General features: G+C 30.9%; 1 protein-coding gene across 4 annotated transcripts in view; it reads right to left on the minus strand.

Annotated features, from left to right (window-relative positions):
• The window catches only part of LOC142333263 (putative multidrug resistance-associated protein lethal(2)03659), a 37,744-nt gene extending 14,667 nt beyond the window's left edge, over positions 1-23,077 (minus strand). For 2 of the 4 annotated variants that reach the window (XM_075380274.1, XM_075380271.1), the window contains exons 1-3: positions 22,804-23,074; positions 15,725-15,780; positions 359-438 (exon numbers count right to left, since the gene is read on the minus strand). In XM_075380274.1, the coding sequence (XP_075236389.1) occupies positions 359-409 (51 nt within the window). In that variant the 5' untranslated portion in view covers positions 410-438; positions 15,725-15,780; positions 22,804-23,074. Of the gene's footprint in view, positions 1-358; positions 439-15,719; positions 15,784-22,803 lie in introns of all 4 variants that reach the window. The other 2 variants (XM_075380272.1, XM_075380273.1) reach the window with 2 other exon arrangements.
• Positions 23,078-23,580: the final 503 nt, after the last annotated feature.

Raw genomic sequence — 23,580 nt, forward strand, 5'->3', positions numbered from 1 at the left:
TCTCAATAAATTGAATTGCATGAAATTTACAAATATACTAAATTTGAAAACCAATAAATATATATACATATCTCAAAACGTGATACATTATATCACATAACACAAATTAATATATAATAAATATATTATATACACCATATCAAGATATTAAGTGAAACAAGCATGATAAAATAAATTGTTGTATTTGACTTGATATGAGTTATATAATGTATATCATTAAGATCAGAAAAAGTAGCTTTGACTGGTGCCTTTTATATCTCAGATAATTTATATGTCATGACTGGGAAACTCTATAAAACAATAAAAAAAAACTAGGAAATTATAAAATAATAAAATCTGTAATAAATATAAATGTTACCTGAACACAAAAAATAAAACCAATCGGAAGCATTTCATCAATTGAGCCCATATCTTTTGAAAATCTATTCAAAATTCTTCCTGTAAATTAAAAATTTAAATAAATAAATATATAAGTTAAAATTAATTACTTGAAATTTAAAGAACTATATATAAAAGTAAATATGTAATTATATAAGTAAGTTAATATGAAAGTAAAAAAGCTCATATTAGTAAAGATATATCTTAAAAACCATCTAATAAAAATAATATAAATATTTGAAAAAATGCATAAATTAAACTAAACTATCCGTTAAAAATACTCAATTTTCACCTGTTTTTAAGTTAAATACAAAAAAAAAATTATATATATTAATTTCAATGTTTAACAATTTTTTTTTTTTTTTTTTGTTATTTTGTCTTCTGGAAAAAATAAAAAAATATTTTTTAAAAAAGCTTTTATTTAGCTAATATTAATATTAACATTAATAAAAAAAGGAAAAATTTAGAAAAACCCTCTAAAAAGTAAAAAAATAAATTATATAAATATCTAATAAATAAAAAATAAATATATGTAATTATTAAATTTTAAAATTAAAAGTAATGAAAATATTTAGTTAAATAAAAGTTTGGCGCAGTTTTATAATTTATTTAAAACAACACAACATTAATTTTTACAACAATTAATTTTCATTTTCATTTTCAATAACAACGCAAGGAGGCGGAAAGGTCTGCTGGAACCTCTTCAGTTGAGACTAACTAGCTACAAGTAACAGTCTGGGAAAATGCATCCACTCGCTTTCTTTGTACGTGTTCTCACATAGCTGAAGTTCATCTTCGAATTCTGCTTGTAATCTAAGCCAAATTGAACGCACTCTTTCCGCTAAAAGTTTCATTTTAATTAATTATGAATTTTTATTTAACGAATTCATAATTACGATTACATTTATAATAATGACAATAATTAATAATTTTTCAGATTACCGTCAAAATGTAATAACTTTGTGCAAGATTTCTAAATTTAATTTTAATCTTTAATCTTATTAACCCTTAAAGGTCATCTCGGTGCAACTTTGAACCATCAAAGAATTAAAACTTGAGTTATTTTATAAGTATATACATATACTAAACAACCTCATTAAACAAAAAATATATTTTAAAATATAAAAAATGTCTATAAATACTTATTCGAAAACATTGTTATAAAAACTGTGCCACGCTTTTATTTAACTAAATATTTTCATTACGTTTCATTTTAAAATTTAATAATTATTACATTTATTTATTGGTAATTTATTACATATTTATATAATTTATTTTTTACTTTTCAGTGCATTTTTAAATTTGTTAATATATTATATTTTTTTTGTTTAAAACTCTCAATTTGATTTAATTCTTATTTTTTACTATTTAGAGGGTTTTTCTAATTTGTTGCCTTTTTTTTATTAATGTTAATATTAATATTAGTTATCTAAAAACTTTTTTTAAAAATAATTTTTTATATGTAATCAATTATATTTTTGTAATTTTTTTGTTTTTTTGTATTTTTTTTAAGACTAAAAAAAAGTAAAAATATTTATTTTTACACATCGAAGTTACATACGTGTACCAAATTTCAATCATTTTCGTATGATAGTTCATGAGAAATGAAAATTTTCAACTAAATGCATGAATTTGGCGTAGGGGTAGCGCGTGGGGGGCGGGTTATATCAAATTCTGTCACCATAGTGCTGTATTGTCATTGACGTTACATTCGTGTACCAAATGTCATTGATTTTCATATGATAGATCAAAAGATATAGCAGTTGCAAGATTTGATTATTTCTAAAGTGAGTTAAATAAAAGCTTTTAAAAATTTGCTTCTTTTACACCCATAAATAAACATACCTTAATAATTTCCATTAACCACAGGATGGAAAAACAACAAGAGGAATTTTTATTAAAATAAGTGGGAACCTACCATTATTTTGTTACAAAAGAGTTCAGTTGTCACATAAGCATGGAATATAGTGCAGGCATTGTATTTGTCTGTACAGTTGTTTTGCTGTGAAACAATGCGAGGTAACTGTACTGTTCTCTAAAAGAAAACCAATTTTAATGTAAATTCCTCTTTCTTTCAAGTCACTTTTTCAGTATTGTAGTTAATTCAAATTATGAAATAATTAACATACCACAATAATGTTAAAAAAAACTTCAGTGTTGAAAAAATATCCTACCTTTTTGAGAGCCAGTAACTGCAGAAAAAAGCCACTGTTACTATATTGAAATTGAATGTCAAAATAATTTTTAAATTCTTTAAGAAAAGATAAGAACTTTTGTTCTAAAATATACTTTTCATTAATCTTTCTAAGTTTTCATAACTTACTCCTTTTTCCTCCACAGTTGAGTAAGAAATACCAGAAACACTATATTTGTAGGCGTAGCAAATAGGCAGAATTTCACTTCACTTGCAGATTTGTGAAGAGGTCTAAATTAATTTTTTATTAATATCTTTATATCAACAACTACGATTATCAACCGCTTTAATTAGAAATTGGGAGATTCAGAAATAAATATCCCTATTATTTTATTTTTGATGCATAATAGAAACAATCCATTATCTTTTGGATTATGTCATAAAAATACTGATATTACAAAGATTGTGACTAATTGCAGAATAAATAAAAGCTGTATCAAAAGTAGGACATCATCCACAACCAAAATTTAAGTAATGAATAATCTTGGAATAATATTTCTTTCTTTGAACAAACTAATAATACGTATTAAATTGTATGAGTTGAATTAGTTGCTGTCCATTAGTTTTTCCAGTTAATCAATTTCAGTTTATTTTCACAGACTAATCAAATGTAAAATTATTTTTTACATCAACTACATAATGAGACAACAAACGTGTTTTTGTAAAAATTCTCCTATTGTTTTTTGGCTGTGTTTGTGATGAGTTCACTACAAACTCGGCGTAGGCCAATTTTAAAATCGATGAAAATTGCTTATGGGCTTTATTTTGGTTGTCTGCTTGAAAATCAAGATAAATACTGACCACCACATAAATGTGTATTAGGTGTTATTATGTTAAGCTCATGCAATAGTTGCAAGAGAAAAAGAAGCATTTGCCTTTTGCTATACTTATGGTCTGGTGCAAACCAATCATGACGGCTGCTACTTCTGTTTAACAATTATGACTGGTTTTTTTTCAAAAAATAAAAGTAATATCGTGTACCCAAATTCTTCATCTATGAGACCAATTGCTCATGAAGACGATTTACCTATTCGAACAGTTCCAGCTTCCTGGAAAGGTTCACTTTTTCATAGACAAAAGAAAGAAGTAATTTATTAGTTCACTGATTCCAGTTAATGTTCGGTATCTTTTATCTGTTATAGTTATGTTCTACAATTTTTTTTTTTTTTTACTTAAGAAGCAAAGTAAAAAAGAGTATCGAAATTATATGTAACACATTAGAAAATTTATTATATCCTACCTAAAAACCTTCATCTTTAAATTTTCATATAGTTTAGCTTTTTTTGAATGGTGTATAACAAAGATGGTACGAATGACGGAGAAAAACCTGATTTAATTTTCAGACCCAGCAAACAAAAAAAATAAAATTCACTTACTGGTCTGTTTCTGTTTGGAAAAAATTTTCTTGGACATTTTTTAACTAATGATAAAAAAAATTATTATTCATTCAATGACAATGAAACTAATGCTACTTTTCATCATAACCCCCGGCTACACTTAGGCACTTGTCCCATCTTTCTGTAAGCTGTTTTATTTCAGTAGAGAAGAATTGTTCACCTTAGTGTCTCAACCATTCTAATACTGTATTCCACTCATTGTTGCTGAACTTGGTGAGATGTAAAAACTCTTGGAGAGGGAAAAATAAAAAAAAAAATTGATGAAGATGCAAGATTGTGACTGCTGCAAGGTGGTGTGGTACACGATAAAGAATTAAAAATTCTTTAAAGTTTTATTATGCAGTGCTGTTTAAATGCAATTCCACCCGTGCCAGTTATATACAAAATAGTTACATATAGAATTTTACAACTACTAATCTGACAGGTCGAATTACAATCTAAAAAAAATTACACTGTACTACAGTAATATATAAACCCAAAAATATGCATAAATAATGAAAATTCAACAATTTTTCCACCAATAAGTCAATTACAATAAAATCAATAAATTCTCTTTACTTATTGGGTATTTTAAACAATTTGTAGATCGTATGTACTACTGATTACGGCAGAGTGGTAGCAACTCTTGCCTTAATTGCTAAGGTTTGCCTCTTCCATACTACAAAAAATCATTCTCTAATCGGGTAAGAATATTATTCATTACTTACAATAATGATAAAATTATACATAATGCCTAAAATATTGCCTAAAAATTTAAAAACTAATGCTTTTTTAGTAACTTTTCATCATTCTTATACGAAAGTAAAAAAAAACAGAACCAAACCGGTTTCAGCAGGCCTCGGGGGTCCAGGTAAAGTTCTTGCTATGGTCCAGGAATAAACTTAACATTGCGTCCTTTTATCATGACTACAGTTTACTGTATATATAAGCTCAATCTACCTTAGAAGTGGTGTTGATCAGCAAGCAAGTAGTTTTCAGCAAGTTCCGCAAGTAGTAAGCAAGTAGTTTTTAGCAGGCAGTTAGTACTATTTTACAGAACAGAAATTTTTTTCTAATATTTTGAAAAAATTATGAGAATGCAGCTTTTTGCATCTGTAGTAGGACCACTTTCGGAGTATACTTGACATACTAGTATTAATTGCACTTCTCTGCTCTGCAAGTTGTATAAGCCAGCAAAGATTCTTTGTTTGCAACCCTCAAATGAGGGATGCTTCTTTTTGTGTGAAGCTGTTAGTTCCTTTTTGTCAATTTCTCTTTCTATGTTACCTACTATTAGTGCACCTTAATGCGGTTTCTTCCAAATAATTTTTCTTTAGAGAATTTTTTACAGGCAGATTGCATTGAAAGCATTGGTATTCAAAAATATAGCCAAGGTCGTCAAGAGGTTTTATTTACCTTCTGGTAAACAAAGAAGCTATTCCTTTAGAATAGCCGTCAGGTGTTGCACGGTATGTTTGTTTTGTGTGTCTTGTGTACTGTAATTATCCAAGTATTATATCAGTGTTTTTTGTCCAAAATTTGTGCATACCCAGTTCTACAGATTATGATCACATAACTATGAGACTGTTCTGCAGCTATTAGGAAATGTGACTGCCACTCTTACCTTCTTTTACTGTTATTGCCTCCTTCCTTTTCTTTTGTTTTCTGGAGCAGTTAATTTTTTGATATTTACATTGCTTCTGTTAATTTTTGCATATTTTTTGGTGAGGTTTGTTTCATTTTATTTCCATTGTTTGTTTTCATCTTGCTACGACAATTACTAGATAGGGTTTATTTATCAGCAGTTCCTGGCAGTCTTAATTTTTCTTTCAGATGCAAAATTTCCATGCAGCTTAGTCATGTTAGCAGCAGTTGAGCTCTATTTTTGATAGTTATTTGAAGCTGTTTTTTCTTTGTCAGCTGTATTTCTGATATTAGAGGTTTTGGATTTAAAACTTTTTTTTTGGATCAGATGTCCCAAGTGGAGAGTCTCTTCAAAATCATCAAGAGTTTTAAATTTAGCTGTAGCGGGTCATTGTGGCCTAGCATTTATTTTGGATCTTTGAATTGTCAGCCTTGATTTTTGTGACCTGTAGTAAAGACACTGAAGCGGTTAATTGGTTTGTTACATTTTCTTTTCATTGCTTTCGTCTTGCTACAACAATTACTAGATAGGATTTTTTATCACCAGTTCCTGGCGGTCTTAATTTTTGCTTCAGATGCAAAATTTCCATTAGAAGAGATGAGTGCAGCTTAGGCATGTTAGCAGCAGTTGAGCTCTAGTTACGATAAGTTATTCGAAGCTGTTTTCTTTACCAGCTGTATTTTTCTGATATTAGAGGTTTACTTTTTACATATTGAATACTATACAACATGATACAGCACAATTTAATTAGAAATACATTAGCGCCATGTATAAATAAAATATTACCTACTTAATATACAACCTAATAAATAAAATGCTTATAGAACCGATATTACTTAATTGATACATATAAAAACTATACAAAATTAATTACCCGTGACCTTTACAATGACAAAATTATAGTAAAATATTTCTACTAAATTGAATTAACCTAACCTTAAAAATATTTTTTTTTTTGTATTTTTACGGGCATCGACTACTAAGGTCATTAGCCCTCATCACGTTCTTAGAAAGAAATTAGTATCACCATCAGGATCGTCATATGTAATGGTGTAAAGGGCCCTTACATTTTATTTAAAAGCACAAGCTACACAGAAACATTAAAACACAACAAAACAAAACAACACTTATGGGATGTAAAGGGCCCCAATATTAAAATTTGAAATTAAAAATACAAGTTATCAATACCATTATCTTCTACCGCCGTTAAGCTGTATATCAGTCGCGCCAGGATGCCGTGGCAGTTGACTCTATAAACAGGCTACAGGCATCCATTGCGCTTATCCATAGCCTCGCACCCTCAGTCCACCCTTGAGGGTCCCCCATGCCATCATTGGACACACCCCGACTCACTGCTCTTGAATGCAGACGAGCCAGGGTGGCCTAGGCAAGAGGGCTACCTCCCGTCACTATACGTGCCACGCTTCGAGACTCCCATATTTAAATGAAACTACCTCTTAGAGAGTCTAACAGCTTTAAATTTTTTTTTCCACTTTTTACAGACTTCTAAGAAGTCCACTGGTGTGTAAATAAGCAACTATCTTTTCTTCATTTCCATTATCCAGATCAGCAACAATGTCATTTCTTAGGCGGAACCTCTTTCTGAGGTCCTCATATATTGTACACTCTTCTATTAGATGCTTAATTGTAAGTGTTTTATAACAAAGCCGCACATTGGTCTCTCTTCGCCGGTTAATAAATATGAATTTGTTAATCGCGTGTGACCGATAAAAAATATTTATACAGCAGTAATAAATTACAGTAATTACTATTTGCAGACAATACACAGATTATGTACTCATTTCTCTACTATATATAGGTTAAATTTATCATACCCTTTGATGAAGGGGTCATCAAAGAAATTTTCTTGACCCATTTTTCAAGAAAATGTTTAAAATTTTCTTGAAGTGGCTACAGAGAAAATCAAAATAACTACTGTTTTTTCTTGATATCCTACATCCAATGTATTTTGAAAAAAATTAATATCAGTGCCCTATATATTTGAGCCTCCTCTATGAATCATGAGACCTTGCCGTTGGTGAGGGGGCTTGAGTGCTCAGGGATACAGAGTAGCTGGACCGAAGGTGCAACCATATCGGAGAGGTATCTGTTGAGAGCCAGACTAAGGAATGATTCCTGAAAGAGGGCAGCAGCTCTTTCAGTAGTTGTTAGGGGCGTGAGTCAGGATGACTTAAACGGCCGTATCAACATCACTCAGTCCTCTGAGTACTGCGCAGCTGAAAGCAATGGAAAACTACAGCTGTTTTTTTTTTTCCAAGAAAATGTGGCTCTGCATTTTCAAAAGCAATAATGGAGGCGCCTTCCTTGGTAAAATATTCCGGAGGTAAAATAGTCCCCCGTTCGGATCTCCGGGTGGGGACTACTAAGGAAGGGGTCACCAGAAAAGTAAAAAATAACATTCTACGTGTCGGAGCGTGGAATGTTAGAAGCTTAAAAAAGGTTGGTAGGCTAGAGAATTTAAAAAGGGAAATGGATAGGGTAAACGTGGATATAGTAGGAATTAGTGAGGTTCGGTGGGAAGAGGAAGGCGACTTTTGGTCGGGTGACTTTAGAGTAATTAACTCAGCGTCAAATAATGGGCAGGCAGGAGTAGGTTTCGTGATGAACAAGAAAATAGGGAGGAGAGTGGAGTATTTCAAGACGCATAGCGATAGAGTCATTGTAATAAGGATAAATTCAAAACCTAAACCGACAACGATTGTTAACGTCTATATGCCTACAAGCGCCCATGATGATGATGAGGTAGAATGTGTATACGAAGAGATTGATGAAGCAATTAAACACGTAAAAGGAGATGAAAATTTAATAATAGTTGGAGATTGGAATGCAAGCATTGGAAAAGGCAAGGAAGGAAATATAGTTGGTGAATACGGGCTGGGCAAAAGGAATGAAAGAGGGGACCGACTTATAGAGTTTTGCACGAAGTATAATTTAGTAATTGCCAACACCCAATTTAAAAATCATAATAGAAGAATATACACTTGGAAAAAGCCAGGCGATACTGCAAGGTATCAGATAGATTATATCATGGTTAAGCAAAGATTTAGAAATCAACTCGTGGACTGCAAAACTTACCCTGGAGCAGACATTGATAGCGACCATAATTTGGTGATAATGAAATGTAGATTGGGGTTTAAAAACCTGAAGAAAAGGTGTCAGATGAATCGGTGGAATTTAGAGAAGCTTGAGGAAGAGGAGGTAAAGAAGATTTTTGAGGAGGACATCGCTAGAGGTCTGAGTAAAAAAGATAAGATAGAAAATGTAGAAGAAGAATGGGAGAATGTTAAAAAGGAAATTCTTAAATCAGCAGAAGCGAACTTAGGCGGAATAAAGAGAACTGGTAGAAAACCTTGGGTTTCAGACGATATATTGCAGCTGATGGATGAACGTAGAAAATATAAGAATGCTAGTGATGAAGAAAGTAAAAGGAACTATCGGCAATTAAGAAATCCTATAAACAGGAAGTGCAAACTAGCGAAAGAAGAGTGGATTAAAGAAAAGTGTTCAGAAGTGGAAAGAGAAATGAACATTGGTAAAATAGACGGAGCATACAGTAAAGTTAAGGAAAATTTTGGGGTACATAAATTAAAATTTAATAATGTGTTAAACAAAGATGGTACACCTATATATAATACGAAAGGTAAAGTCGATAGATGGGTGGAATATATTGAAGAGTTATACGGAGGAAATGAATTAGAAAATGGTTTTATGGAGGAAGAAGAGGAAGTTGAGGAGGATGAAATGGGAGAAACAATACTGAGATCTGAATTTAAGAGAGCATGAAAAGATTTAAATGGCAGAAAGGCTCCTGGAATAGACGGAATACCTGTAGAATTACTGCGCAGTGCAGGGGAGGAGGCGATTGATAGATTATACAAACTGGTGTGTAATATTTATGAAAAAGGGGAATTTCCGTCAGACTTCAAAAAAAGTGTTATAGTAATGATACCAAAGATATCAGGGGCAGATAAATGTGAAGAATACAGAACAATTAGTTTAACTAGTCATGCATCAAAAATCTTAACTAGAATTCTATACAGAAGAATTGAGAGGAGAGTGGAGGAAGTGTTAGGAGAAGACCAATTTGGTTTCAGGAAAAGTATAGGGACAAGGGAAGCAATTTTAGGCCTCAGATTAATAGTAGAAGGAAGATTAAAGAAAAACAAACCAACATACTTGGCGTTTATAGACCTAGAAAAGGCATTCGATAACGTAGACTGGAATAAAATGTTCAGCATTTTAAAAAAATTAGGGTTCAAATACAGAGATAGAAGAACAATTGCTAACATGTACAGGAACCAAACAGCAACAGTAGCAATTGAAGAACATAAGAAAGAAGCCATAATAAGAAAGGGAGTCCGACAAGGATGTTCTCTATCTCCGTTACTTTTTAATCTTTACATGGAACTAGCAGTTAATGATGTTAAAGAACAATTTAGATTCGGAGTAACAGTACAAGGTGAAAAGATAAAGATGCTACGATTTGCTGATGATATAGTAATTCTAGCCGAGAATAAAAAGGATTTAGAAGAAACAATGAACGGCATAGATGAAGTCCTACGCAAGAACTATCGCATGAAAATAAACAAGAACAAAACAAAAGTAATGAAATGTAGTAGAAATAACAAAGATGGACCACTGAATGTAAAAATAGGAGGAGAAATGATTATGGAGGTAGAAGAATTTTGTTATTTGGGAAGTAGAATTACTAAAGATGGACGAAGCAGGAGCGATATAAAATGCCGAATAGCACAAGCTAAACGAGCCTTCAGTAAGAAATATAAGTTGTTTACATCAAAAATGAATTTAAATGTCAGGAAAAGATTTTTGAAAGTGTATGTTTGGAGTGTCGCTTTATATGGAAGTGAAACTTGGACAATCGGAGTATCTGAGAAGAAAAGGTTAGAAGCTTTTGAAATGTGGTGCTATAGGAGAATGTTAAAAATCAGATGGGTGGATAAAGTGACAAATGAGGAGGTATTGCGGCAAATAGATGAAGAAAGAAGCATTTGGAAAAATATAGTTAAAAGAAGAGACAGACTTATAGACCACATACTAAGGCATCCTGGAATAGTCGCTTTAATATTGGAAGGACAGGTAGAAGGAAAAAATTGTGTAGGCAGGCCATGTGTGGCAGGCCACGTAAAACAAATTGTTAGGGATGTAGGATGTAGGGGGTATACCGAAATGAAACGACTAGCACTAGATAGGGAATCTTGGAGAGCTGCATCAAACCAGTCAAATGACTGAAGACAAAAAAAAAAAAAAAAATATATTTGAGCCAAATTTTGGAGCTGGAGGTTCATGAGATCTGTTTATTGTTTTTTAACAAAAATTTAGACAATGTACAAATTACAAATTGTAATCACGGTTTAATAGTTAGAACAAAGTATTTGAGCATTTAAAAATATTAATTAACCAAAACTTGAGAAAACTTAACCTATACTTTCAAATTTTCAGCAATAAATAAAATAATAGCTTAACTGCACATTAAATTTATACAATTTTACATTTACTGTTTTACTATTGCAAAAACAATATATATATACAGTGTACACTTTTTTAAGAAATGTAGAGCTTTGTTCAAAATTATTACATTATTATATTTTTATTAATAATATTTTTATAGCTTAACCAAAAATGTATCATATACAGTTTGACTTAAAATTTCAAATAACTTTTCACCACTTAGGTCAACTTAAAAAATTCTAATCACTTCTTATAGTTAATCCAAAGGGAGAAGCAAAAGAACAAAGCATTATCTTTTGGTTTATTTATATGTGCCATGTAAGTAAATTTTTACCTAACAAAACTTTTTTCTCGATATCCTACACTTCATATTTGAAAAAAAATTTGCCCCATACATAAAAAAAAAATATTTGAGCCAAATTTAAAGAAAATGCAGTCAGGTACTAAGATTTTTTACTTTACAATATTTTCTATATTTTTTAAACAAATATAAAATCAACAATATCATACCATAATAATTACAAATGAAAATTTTTCTTCTTTTTATTGGTGGTATATGATTAACCATAAATAAAAATGTTACATTATGAAAATATTTTAAACATTCTAAACAGTTACAAAAATTATATTCACCAGATTATAAAATATCTGTTGTAATATGAGCATTAAAAACAAATACAAATTTAAAAAACTAAATTAAAAAACTAGATACCCACTTCTCCCTTAACTTAATTTTACCAAAAACAAAATTCAGTACATAAAAATACAGTTTTGTTGAATTCACTTGAAAAAAATTTTACAAATTAATTATACTTATATTAAATTAAATGATGCATATACATAGCGGTGTGAATGAATTCACATACATACCGTACAGTGGTTTTGTTGAATTCTCTAATAAAAAAAATTCGGCTTCAACAAATCAGATAAGACCTTGTCTTGAGAGGAATAGATGTGGCTATACATTGATTAAAAAAATATGATTGATAAACTTTGATCATGCAAACCTCTTAAAGGTGATCTTTTTTCAAGATACCTAAATAGCTTTTCAGATGACATTGCAATATATAGGCATGCATAATAAAACTATGATAAATTAATAAGCATTTTAAGAGAAAACGATATAAAATAGTTCATTACAGATTGAAATCAACATGATTTTCTGATGGGAAGTTAGAGCTGTATCAGTATACAGCATGCTGCTGAATTTAAAAGTCAAAGGAAACAAACAGAACCCTAATAAAAGGTCAAGGGGAGAAACCAAAGTAAAATTATAATCAAAGTAATATTAAATTAGAAAAAGTTAAAATCCTATCAAGTTCTATACAATCCAATATTTAGAGTTTTCTACTATTTTCTGCACATCCATTTACATAAGGATGGATATCTTTGTGTAAAGAAAGTTTAAATTTTACCACAAATTTCTATCCTTTCCTACTTCACAAAATCTTCATTTCAGATTCACATCTTAATTCTATGCAGATTTTCTTGCTGCCACATGAAACTTCAATTTACCAAACTTGGTAAAGTGATTAACAAATCTGGTGTATTAAAAATCACCTACAATTAAATAAGTTTATTAATAAACAAAATTTTCTAATTCTTATATATCTTTTGTTTCCTTTAATTTATGTTTAAAAAATTATTTTATTATATATTACATAAATTTAAAATTTATATTTTATCAAAAATTTTACTGTTTTAGGTGAAACAAATACAGGAGATTTATTTATAAACATAAAATAGGCGATTTATTTATAATTAGATATTTTATATTTATTTTATTTTATATTATATTAAAAAAAATGTATATATGGTTAGTTATGTATCAATTTAATGGCGACTAAATTTATTTATACACAAAATTCTACATCAGATTAATTGGAAATTTTAATTAGTTTGTTTCTCCCTACTAAGGTTTAGTTTTCAGTAAAATTTTAACTGCCTTGAATCGTATTTAATCCCAGCATTCTTAACTGCCCCAAATTTCATATAATCCCGGAATTCTTAACCAGCCCAAATTGAATTTAATCCCGGCATTCAAGTTAAGAGCTACAGAACAATAGTTAAGCTGGAAAAAGTAACAATAATATGCTTATCTGAACATATATGACAGGTTATATAGTTTGGTACGGGTATGTTTGGTTATATGTGTATGCTGCACTCTTACCAGTAAAACAATAAGCAACCCCCCCATGGCCCAATGAGAATTAACTGAAACAGAACCGCCAAACTACATCAGTACCTACTGTGTCTAGGTATTCGAATCTATATAAAAGCAACTAACTTCTACTAGTACTTGCACTTAGAATACAAAGAACAGACAGTTACAGACATATGACCCGCTGAATCAAAGAGATAATTGAAACACTAGATTTCACAGCATATAAAAATGTTGCAGATTTGACTACAAAAGCAGATTGTCCTAATAAAATGATTTACCTGAATCAAATGAATAAGAGAATATGAAGCAAATAAATATTCACCAGGTCTCTACCACCAATTTGCATCTAAATAAGTTTTAGCTGATCAAAGTTTTTACATACAGTGAATGTTAGACCAGTAAAATTCAATTAACAGAACAGCTGGTATATTTTAGAACAATCTAAGCATAAGGTGATCAGTTATGCTACTAGGTAGCATTACCTAGAAAACTGTTTATTGAAAACAGGACATCTGTGCCTTTCAAGATAATAAAATACACACTGTATCCGATCTGCCATGTCAGCTTGGGGTTTATTAAAATTGATGTTACATTAAATAGACAAATAATGCTATAAAATTAGATGCTGTCAATGCAACAAAATGCCTTAAACCTACTGCCGTGACGCACATACGTACCACAACCCACAGGTGTACAATACCTAAATACATGAACACTACCACCTTCTCCCTCATCAGTTCCCTGATTTTCTTACATCTAAATGAACAATATTGTAAGTAATTTGCAAATTAAGTCTACACAACCAGTCTATCTTGTGTAGTCTGTAGGCCACACAATCACAGTTGAAACTGAACGCAAAAGCAATCTATAAAGTAGATAGAACAGCCACTTTATAGATGTACAATATTTGCCAAGTTTTAAATGCAATGTACTTAAGCTTCGCTATACATTCTGTACATCGACACAAATTTGGAAGATGATATTCAGTCAAGGTTAGCCGATGCTATTAGATGCCTGGTTGCATACAAAAAGCTGATGTCTACAATGTTTTCATATGTTAATAGTGAAGTTGTATAATCAACTGTTATGATAGATTAGCTGTTAAGTAAAAGCAATATCGCTGCATTGGACAGCAGGATGCTATCCATATATACACTGATCATCAAAAGGGATGCAAGAACAGATCCCTAGAGAAGCCTAGGGGCATTCCCCTATGACTTTTCCCTAGGGGATGTATTACAAACTGCTGTGAGGTCAATGAATGCTGCTGTGGGTTTCTCTTGTCAAACCCATTCTTAAAAAGAGCTAGAACCTAGTAACAGCAGTTTTGTTTGAGTAAGAGTGCAAATGGTTTGAAGGGTTGGTGAATCTTACTTTTTTTATTTTTTGTACATTCCAATTTATAAATTAATCATTTTTTCCTAAATGTCCAAAGATCTTATTTTGATAACCATGTAAGCAAAATAAAATATTTACATCGTCTTAAAAACTTTTAAGGTTTTCATAGTCAAAAGAATTGCTAGTTGCTAGCAACAAGCAAATTGTTGCAGCACTACCAGGCGATAATCTTCATTCTAAAAAATGCATTTATGATATCACAACTGAAGAAAAATAACTTATTCATAGAAAAATGATATTGTTAAGGGATATGTAATACTATTTCTTGAGTATAACTGCAGTTAAAGATGAATTGTAAAATTACAATTAGGAATAATTGCATAACGATAATACTAAATACACAAATGCATAACTCATGAATATTACATTCATAGCTAGCCTGGTCAATGCTCTGTCCATATTAAGCCAGTTTGTTTTAATTGTAAGCGTTAGTTTCAAATAGTCAGCCTCCAACTTAAAAATAGTTATAGTTGTGTATTTTGCCTGTTTCTTAACCATTATCAGACAAATAAAATAGTTACCGCCGTACTTTGTTTCACATTAACTCAACCAACTACTGAAACCAACCAAAAAATCCAAATATCTGACGAGTATTTGCAAGGTCATATATATCTTGTTTAGTATAGTCTAAAGTGGGAAATTTTATTTTTTTTATTTATCTTTTTTCAGATTACTTTGAAATATTTTTTTCCAAAAATGTTAAAAAAAATAGTTTCATATAATTTAACTTTACATATATTTCTTTGTTTTGGTTTAGCTGTCTTAGCTTAAATTCACACAGTGCAATGCAAGTGATACTAAGGTTATGTTAAAAGCTAAAACAATATTACAGTTATTAAAATGCATTTTTAATTATACCCTAAATTTACTACAGTAGCACTTTTACTTACTGCATGACAAAATTGTAATAATACAATTTAAATTAATTTCATAACATGTTATCTTGTTTATGTATTCATAATATGTATTTGCAAGATAACTTACCATCAGTAAGTTAAAACTTATCAGTTAAAACTTACCGTGGATTAAGCAGCAATTTAAATAAAATTAAGTGAAAATAGAATTCATAAATACCTTACCATTTTGTTATAGGTTTTTTATTTATTTCCATTTCAAGGTCAATAAAAATCATTCTTATCTGTAAACAAAGAGAAAAAAATTAATAAAATAAATATTTTGTTTAAAATAAAACTAAACTGAAAATTATTTTCAACTAAAATGGTTTTTTGAAGTGCAGTGTACTGCAGTCTAACCAAATATAGATTAAATGTAACGCTTAAGAAATTAAATTGAAAAATATACTTTTATCCTACTTGCAAATTTTAAAAATATACGTTAGGCTATTTCCGGCGTAAAATGATTTTACGATTTATTCTCCAGACCTATTATTTAGACAAAGGACAGTCCATTTTTTTCGTTTTTTACAACGTTGGAAGTAGTGTCCTTGTTTGCGCGGGCTGAAAGATAGGATCGGTGAAGCAATTCAGTAGAAAGAGTAATTAATTTGGGAACAGATTCTTTAGAGCGTGAAATAAGGAAAACGGGTACTTACGTATTAACGCCACCGCAGCTACATTTTTATTTAACAACAAAGTAGTCGATCGGATTTCGGTGGAAAATGAGCCGCTATAGAGTTTAACATAGATTCAAAACTGTCTCTTTATTACGGTGTTAATTAGTCAAGGTTAGCGAGCGAAGCGAGCGTAGTTAAGTTTGGTTAAATTATATTTATAATATAAATAACCGTTTATTAAAATTAATAAAGAGCCTGTTCATTTTCCACCGAAATCCGATCGACTACTTTGTTATTAAACAAAGCTGTATCTGCGGTGGCGTTAATACGTAAGTACCGGAAAATGTTTACAGGCATATAACCGAATAAAGCTTTGTCGCATAATTACGGCTAGCGAAAGATTTCGCATGGATTTCGGTTAACGCCGGTGAAATGAGATCGTACTGAATTTTAAGGCGTTATATAAGAGATAAACTATGTTTTCTGGCTTGAAAAAAAGAATAAACCGGATCCCAGAATCGCTATTTCCCGTAGATTTCATGATATCCAAATATCCGACGTAAAATAGAAAAATTCGGTGAATTTTTTTAGGTTTAAAGTAGAATAACTTTTACAATCGCCAACACGATTTTTATCGATTTTAATTTTTATCAAATTACATTTAAATTAAAATTACATTTATCAATTTAATTACATCGAATTTCTCAGAATAAAATGCTCTAAGTATTGAACTTTTTACTTAACCAATAAATATATTTTATCGGCTACAGTTGCTAAATGTTTGTCCTTACCGATCCATTAAAGACCGTTCAACGGCCACATCGTAAATGTTCCAATCGATGTGTTTCTAATCAGAAACACAACGGAATCAGAAACGGTAATCACCGTTTGCATACTTACAATAAAAAAGTAATACCTTACCGTCGTTCCTTAGGCTAAATGTAAAAAAGAGGACGCACAATAGCAGACAACAATTCAAAATAAACTGTCACCGTGATTACGCCGACAGACGACTCAAAAAGTAAGTAAAATATTTATTATGAAATAGAACGAAAAACGTTAGATGTGTGGGAATCTCTACTTTTAATAAAGCTCTAATATTATTCGGGAATAAAGTTCTGCATTATCGTAATACTTTTAACGTTCTTTAAAATGTTATTAAGAACTTATTTTTTTACGATTTATGAAGAAAAGAAGTCTTTGTAAAATCAATATTCTAATTATAACATACGCTACTATAATATAATCACGGAAGAACTTGGCCGGTAAGGGTTCGCAGACAGAAAAGTCAACGAAATACGTTTACAGTTCTAAACACGAACTAACGTAAAAGTGAAATGAAAATCGGGGAAAAAATTAAAAAATAAACACGAAAGCATTATATTTCAGTTTAATTAGATTTATAATAAAGAAAACTTTTAAATATGCCTCGAATTTTGTTAGACAACTTTTTTTGCCGTTTGATGAACCGCGGGATTGGAATATGTAATTTTATTCATTTTTTTTAACGTGACAACGAATCGCGCCGCTACATAGCAGTACTTGATAGTACTATATAGCGTACAAAAACTTTATAAAGGACTTAAAATAATAAAATTTTAAAGAAAATATACTACAGCTTGTTTTTATAGTAAATGCTCTTATATAAAGAAAGTACAGAAAATGAAATATTTTTTTTAATTCGCATCACTTCTTTAAAAAAAAAATAAAAGTATTAATTTACAAGAGATTACACTAGTTTTATTAAAAAAGGAATAAATAAAACAGAAATATATTCCATTGGTAAAATCGAATTTAACGATAAAAATAGATGATTATAAGTGGAATATTACATTACGGATCTTCGATTCGTGAAGGTCATTATACTAGTTTTATTAAAAAAGGAAAAATATATTATGAAGTGAATGATATAACTATCGACAAAATAAAAATCGGTCGTGATATTTAAAAAATATTTGATTTAGAAAGGCAATAAATGTTAATAAATCCATAAGATAACAATCAATAAATCGTAAAAAAATAAAGAATAATCTAACAAAAGGCATAATATCAAAAAAAAAAATTACAATGAAATTGTAAACGGTTCTTGGGCCACTCCTCGGAGTACTGAGACTGGAATTTGAAGGGGACGCCGAACTGACAGCTTATGCCGACGACCTGGCTCTACTGGTCGCCGACAAGACGGAACAAGAAGTAGAGCGTTGTGCAGCAGCCGCGGTCGATAGTATTCAAAGGTGGCTTGAAGAAGAGGATTGACATTAGCGCCCGAGTCATCGGCGGTCACCTTAACAGAAAGGAGAAGAATCAGAGAAATACGAGTCAGAAGTAGGTGACATTATAATCCCTACGTCTAGATGTATTAAATATCTAGGCGTACGGTTGCAAACCGTACGGAACACTTGAACAGAGTAACGCAGCGAGCCGAGGTTGTGATCGGTAAGCTGAGCAGGCCAATGACCAGACACAGGGGTCCATGTTTGTCGAAAAGGAGACTGATTTTGTCAGCCGCAAAGACAATTATTTTATACGCGGTCCCCCGGCCTGGGCCGAGGCCTTTGATAAGAACAACCTAAATAAGGTATCTGTCCTGCAGAGGAGAGTTGCGATACGAATTGTGTCTGTAGCGGTCATAGCGGGAATACCCCCTGTCGGGCTTGGGTTCTGATGCTCCGACGAGTTAACTCTGGGATACCTAGAAGTGAAGTTAAAAGACAGATGCTTGAACAACGGCAGGCACAGTGGGAAACATCAAACACTGGAGGTTGGATAATTAATCGCTTTTTTTATTTTAATTCTTATGTCGTACAGTACAGTTAGTAAAATAATTACAGATTTTATATATCGGACCTCTCAGTTAACCGGACTTGTGTTTCATTTATCCGTAAAATTTACATAAATTGTTACTCGGTTTAAGTATTCGAATTATCTGAGAGATTTCTCGTTAGAAGATTCAGAAATTAATTCAGATTCAAATAAAATATAAGCTGAGATTAATGTTTATTAAAACGCCCATTATTCGGAGTTTCACATCTCAAAGATTTTGCGACGTAAAAGCGGTGACAAATTTAAGAGAAAAATAATTATTAAATTACTGAAAAAAATATCTTTTGTTGAACCAAGACTCAGCTTTAAACAAACGTGAATTTATAACGAAGTTATTAGTTATGTAATTTTACAACCGATGATAAATAATGACGTAATGCGCTAGCATTTGACTTAATCGCTTTTTTCTTCTTCATTCACAGATTTGTAGCGTATGAAAAATACCAAATCTTGCTGGGATTAAACCCAGAACTTTCCGTTGACGCTACAATTCTTTCCGTCGTACGCGTTTGCTCAGAATCATTAAGGAAATATTATTGTGTTATATTTGCGCTAGGTATAGGCCTACATTTTTTCATTATGTCTTATTCATCTACTAATTATTAACTCGTAACAAAAATAAAGTCGATTAGCGAACCCGTTAATTTAAATAGTTATCGATTCCTTGACTGTTCCGTTCACAAAAGGTTTTTTCTACATTTATCCTCTTAGGATGCTACTTCATAAAAATAAAGATTACATGAAAGTAATTTGGAAGTCGTAAAAGTTTTATAGGCATTTTAATAAAAATGAATTAAACTTTCAAAATTAATGATCGTCTCCATCAATAGTATTTTACGGGGTCTGGTGAATATAATTTTTTTTTATTATTTTCATTTCATTGAAATTAAAAAATCGTACTTAAATTTTATTATTTTTTATTGTTATATTTTACATAGAACTAGCAGTTAATGATGTTAAATAACAATTTAGATTCGGAGTAACAGTACAAGGTGAAAAGATAAAGATGCTACGATTTGCTGATGATATAGTAATTCTAGCCGTGAGTAAAAAGGGTTTAGAAGAAACAATGAACGGCACGGATGAAGTCCTACGCAAGAACTACCGCATGAAAATAAACAAGAACAAAATGAAAGTAATGAAATGTAGTAGAAATCACAAAGATGGACCGCTGAATGTGAAAATAGAAGGACAAAAGATTACGGAGGTAGAAGAATTTTGTTACTTGGGAAGTAGAATTACTAAAGATGGACGAAGCAGGAGCGATATAAAATGCCGAATAGCACAGACGAAACGAGCCTTCAGTAAGAAATATAATTTGTTTACATCAAAAATTAATTTAAATGTCAGGAAAAGATCTTTGAAAGTATATGTTTGGAGCGTCGTTTTATATGGAAGTGAAACTTGGACGATCGGAGTACCTGAGAAGAAAAGGTTAGAAGCTTTTGAAATGCGGTGCTATAGGAGAATGTTAAAAATCAGACGGGTGGATAAAGTGACGAAGAGGTGATGAGGCAAATAGATGAAGAAAGAATCGTTTGGAAAAATATGGCTAACAGAAGGCACAGACTTATAGGCCACATATTATGGCATCCTGGAATAGTCGCTTTAATATTGGAGGGACAGATAGAAGGAAAAAATTGTGTAGGCAGGCGACGTTTGGAATATGTAAAAAAAAAATTGTTAGGGATGTAGGATGTAGGGGATATATCGAAATGAAACGACTAGCGCAGATAGCGAATCTTGGAGAACTGCATAAAACCAGTCAAATGACTGAAGACAAAAAAAAAATTGTTATTTATCCACGATATGATTAGGCATAATATGCCGCAGGGTTGAACATTGACCAACGCCCGTGCGAAGTTTGGATAAAGTAAAATGAAATTTACATTTTTTTGTTAACCAGAACGGTAACAGTAAAAAAGTATGAGAAAATCGTGTCCTGTTGCCATTATAATACGTATTATATGTTGACTTAGTTAAACGTATCAATTGACCTGAAAATTCTAACGCGGTAAATTTTCTGTAAAAAAAATATTCTTCCCGTACATTTTTTGGGTCAATGAAATCAAAAGAATGGATCCATGATTTACAAAAAATATTTTGTTAAGTTTTGGGTCTGTTGTGTAATTAAGGAATAATGGAGGGCACGCGCGCGCACACACAATATCAGGCACACATGTCTCGGCCTTTTATTCGGAGGTCCCGGGTTCGAATACCGGTCAGGCATGGTATTTTCACATGCTACAACATTTTTATTTCATCGCATCCTGTGAAGCAATACATAAAACGGATGGCCCTGAGGAAACGAAAAAAAAATAGATACTTTGTATGTTGTGTCAATGCGAGTAAAATAAACTAATAAAAAAAAGAACTGGTTATAAATATCGTTTAATTTAGTGGGAGATAATGTTGTAAATCATAATGCAATCATCGACGGAACTGCTCGCCGACGCACTGTATACAATTCCCGTTGCTATGAGAGGTACAACTGTTTCAAGGTTAAACTACAATTGCCGTTCCATACATGCATTTCCGTAAAGCACGTTTTAACAATAATAATAATTTATAAAACTAAATAAAATAAAACCGTTCGGTTCATTTCTTTCTCCACCCTCTGTTTTTTTTTGTTTTCTTTATAATTTTTCTTTATTTATTTTATCTTTTAAATACACGTATAAACAGCATAATGTAAGCTGGCGTCGAAGCCGATAATATCGAACCTTATCTCTTCAATATATAAGTTTTTTTTTTTTAATTTGGTTTAAATAAATAAATTTAACTGTATGGAGACTAAATTGAATCTAAACGAAGTATTTTATAAATATTACAAATGCGATTGTGTTTTGAAATGTGATTATGTTATGAGAGTCGAACCCAAAAAACTTACGTTTTTTTTTAATAGTGATACTCGCATATACATTACGAATTGAACTACTTACTATCTAAGCCGGGAATCGAACCCGAGACCGTTGAGCGTATCTCTCAATTTTTTTTTAATATTGTTTTTTATCAGTAATACATAGTATTTTTGAATGAAACTGTGTTAAATAAAGTAAAACTTGTGTTCTGAGAGAAGATCAAGTCTGTTGTTTAACGTTATTTAATATTTATTTTAACATTAAATTTGTGATTTTGTGCTGAAACAGAGAATCGAAATCGCGACTTTCAACTTGTCAGTCCCTTTTTAATAGGCAAAACAAGTATTTTTAACCGAGAATCGAACCCCAGACTTTCAATACATCAATCTGTTTTCTTTCTTTAATATGTTTAATCGACTTATTTATAGACAAAAATTACATTAGAAAAATTGAACTCTGTGGGAATCAAATTGAGTCTAAATTTACTTTTTTTTTTTATAAGGATTATGTGTGCAATTAATAACATTTCTAGTTCGATTGTGCAATAATTTTATTTCCTTGGTCAATTAATTTACTGGCCGATTAACCTAAAATTTATAACCAAGCATTTAACTTGTTTCATTTCTGTTTGTTTATTTTTGGGATATCATTTTGCTGGTATTATAAATACCAAGCATTATAAAAACAATGTTAGAAATGTTTGGATATGATATTAAGAAATAAATAGTTATTCATTTATTTTGTAAAAGTAACAGACTGCAAATTGTATTCTAAGATGCATTACGAGATAAGTACGGCTACAACAGGGAAAAAAAATACTAACACTAATTTTAAGCTATGTTAAAATAATATTAATATAAAAAACTTATCTCGATCAATAATTCGGTCATCTAACTAAAACAAACAACGTATAAGAAATAATAATAGTTAAAACAAGAGTGACCACAGACACGAGGATACATATTAGATCGTGGATAACGGTGTTCTTTGTTGATTGGATTACAATTAACTAGACATGTCAGAAACGGTAGAACTGAAACTGTACAAGATTACACTTCATTTACACTAGTACATATCATCCTCTGAAGTAATATCTGAACGGTAATTCCCGGAGGCTAAACAGGAAAATGAAAGAAAAAGGCACCTGGATCCAAATTGAACTGCGTATCGTAACATATACATCCTTTCAAATCTACCCGAAACTGACCGTTGAATTACATAACCTTCGTTCACTGTCGTTACGAAATTTCTCTGTCGCTCCCCACCCCTGCAACTATCGTTGCGTCACGTCAAGACAAACAACAAATCTCTTCAACCGCTACAGCAAAATAAATTATGAAAATAAGCGCGCCCACTAAAATGTATTTTCTACATTTAACTGTTTCACCTCTCATAATAACAATCGACCGACCGACAGTTCAATATTAATTTTTTATAGATTTTAAAACATAATTATATAAAATAATAATTGAAACCAAATTTTCGCTTAAACTATATACACGTTAACAAAGGAACGTAACCAACGGTACCCAAACTGTAACGATAAGATTTTCGATTATTTCGTTTTACCTAATATCCAATTTATAGATATAATTTACACTCACGCATATTTTGTAATTGCACTTGGACATAAAACTAAACACTAGTAAGCGCCTTATATATATATATATATATATATTATTACTTTTTTATTAAATATTCCTATTATTTCTTTTGATATAAAAACAACAGTTTTAAA

Source organism: Lycorma delicatula, chromosome 12, assembly GCF_047948215.1.
Source record: "Lycorma delicatula isolate Av1 chromosome 12, ASM4794821v1, whole genome shotgun sequence".
NCBI lineage: Eukaryota > Metazoa > Arthropoda > Insecta > Hemiptera > Fulgoridae > Lycorma > Lycorma delicatula.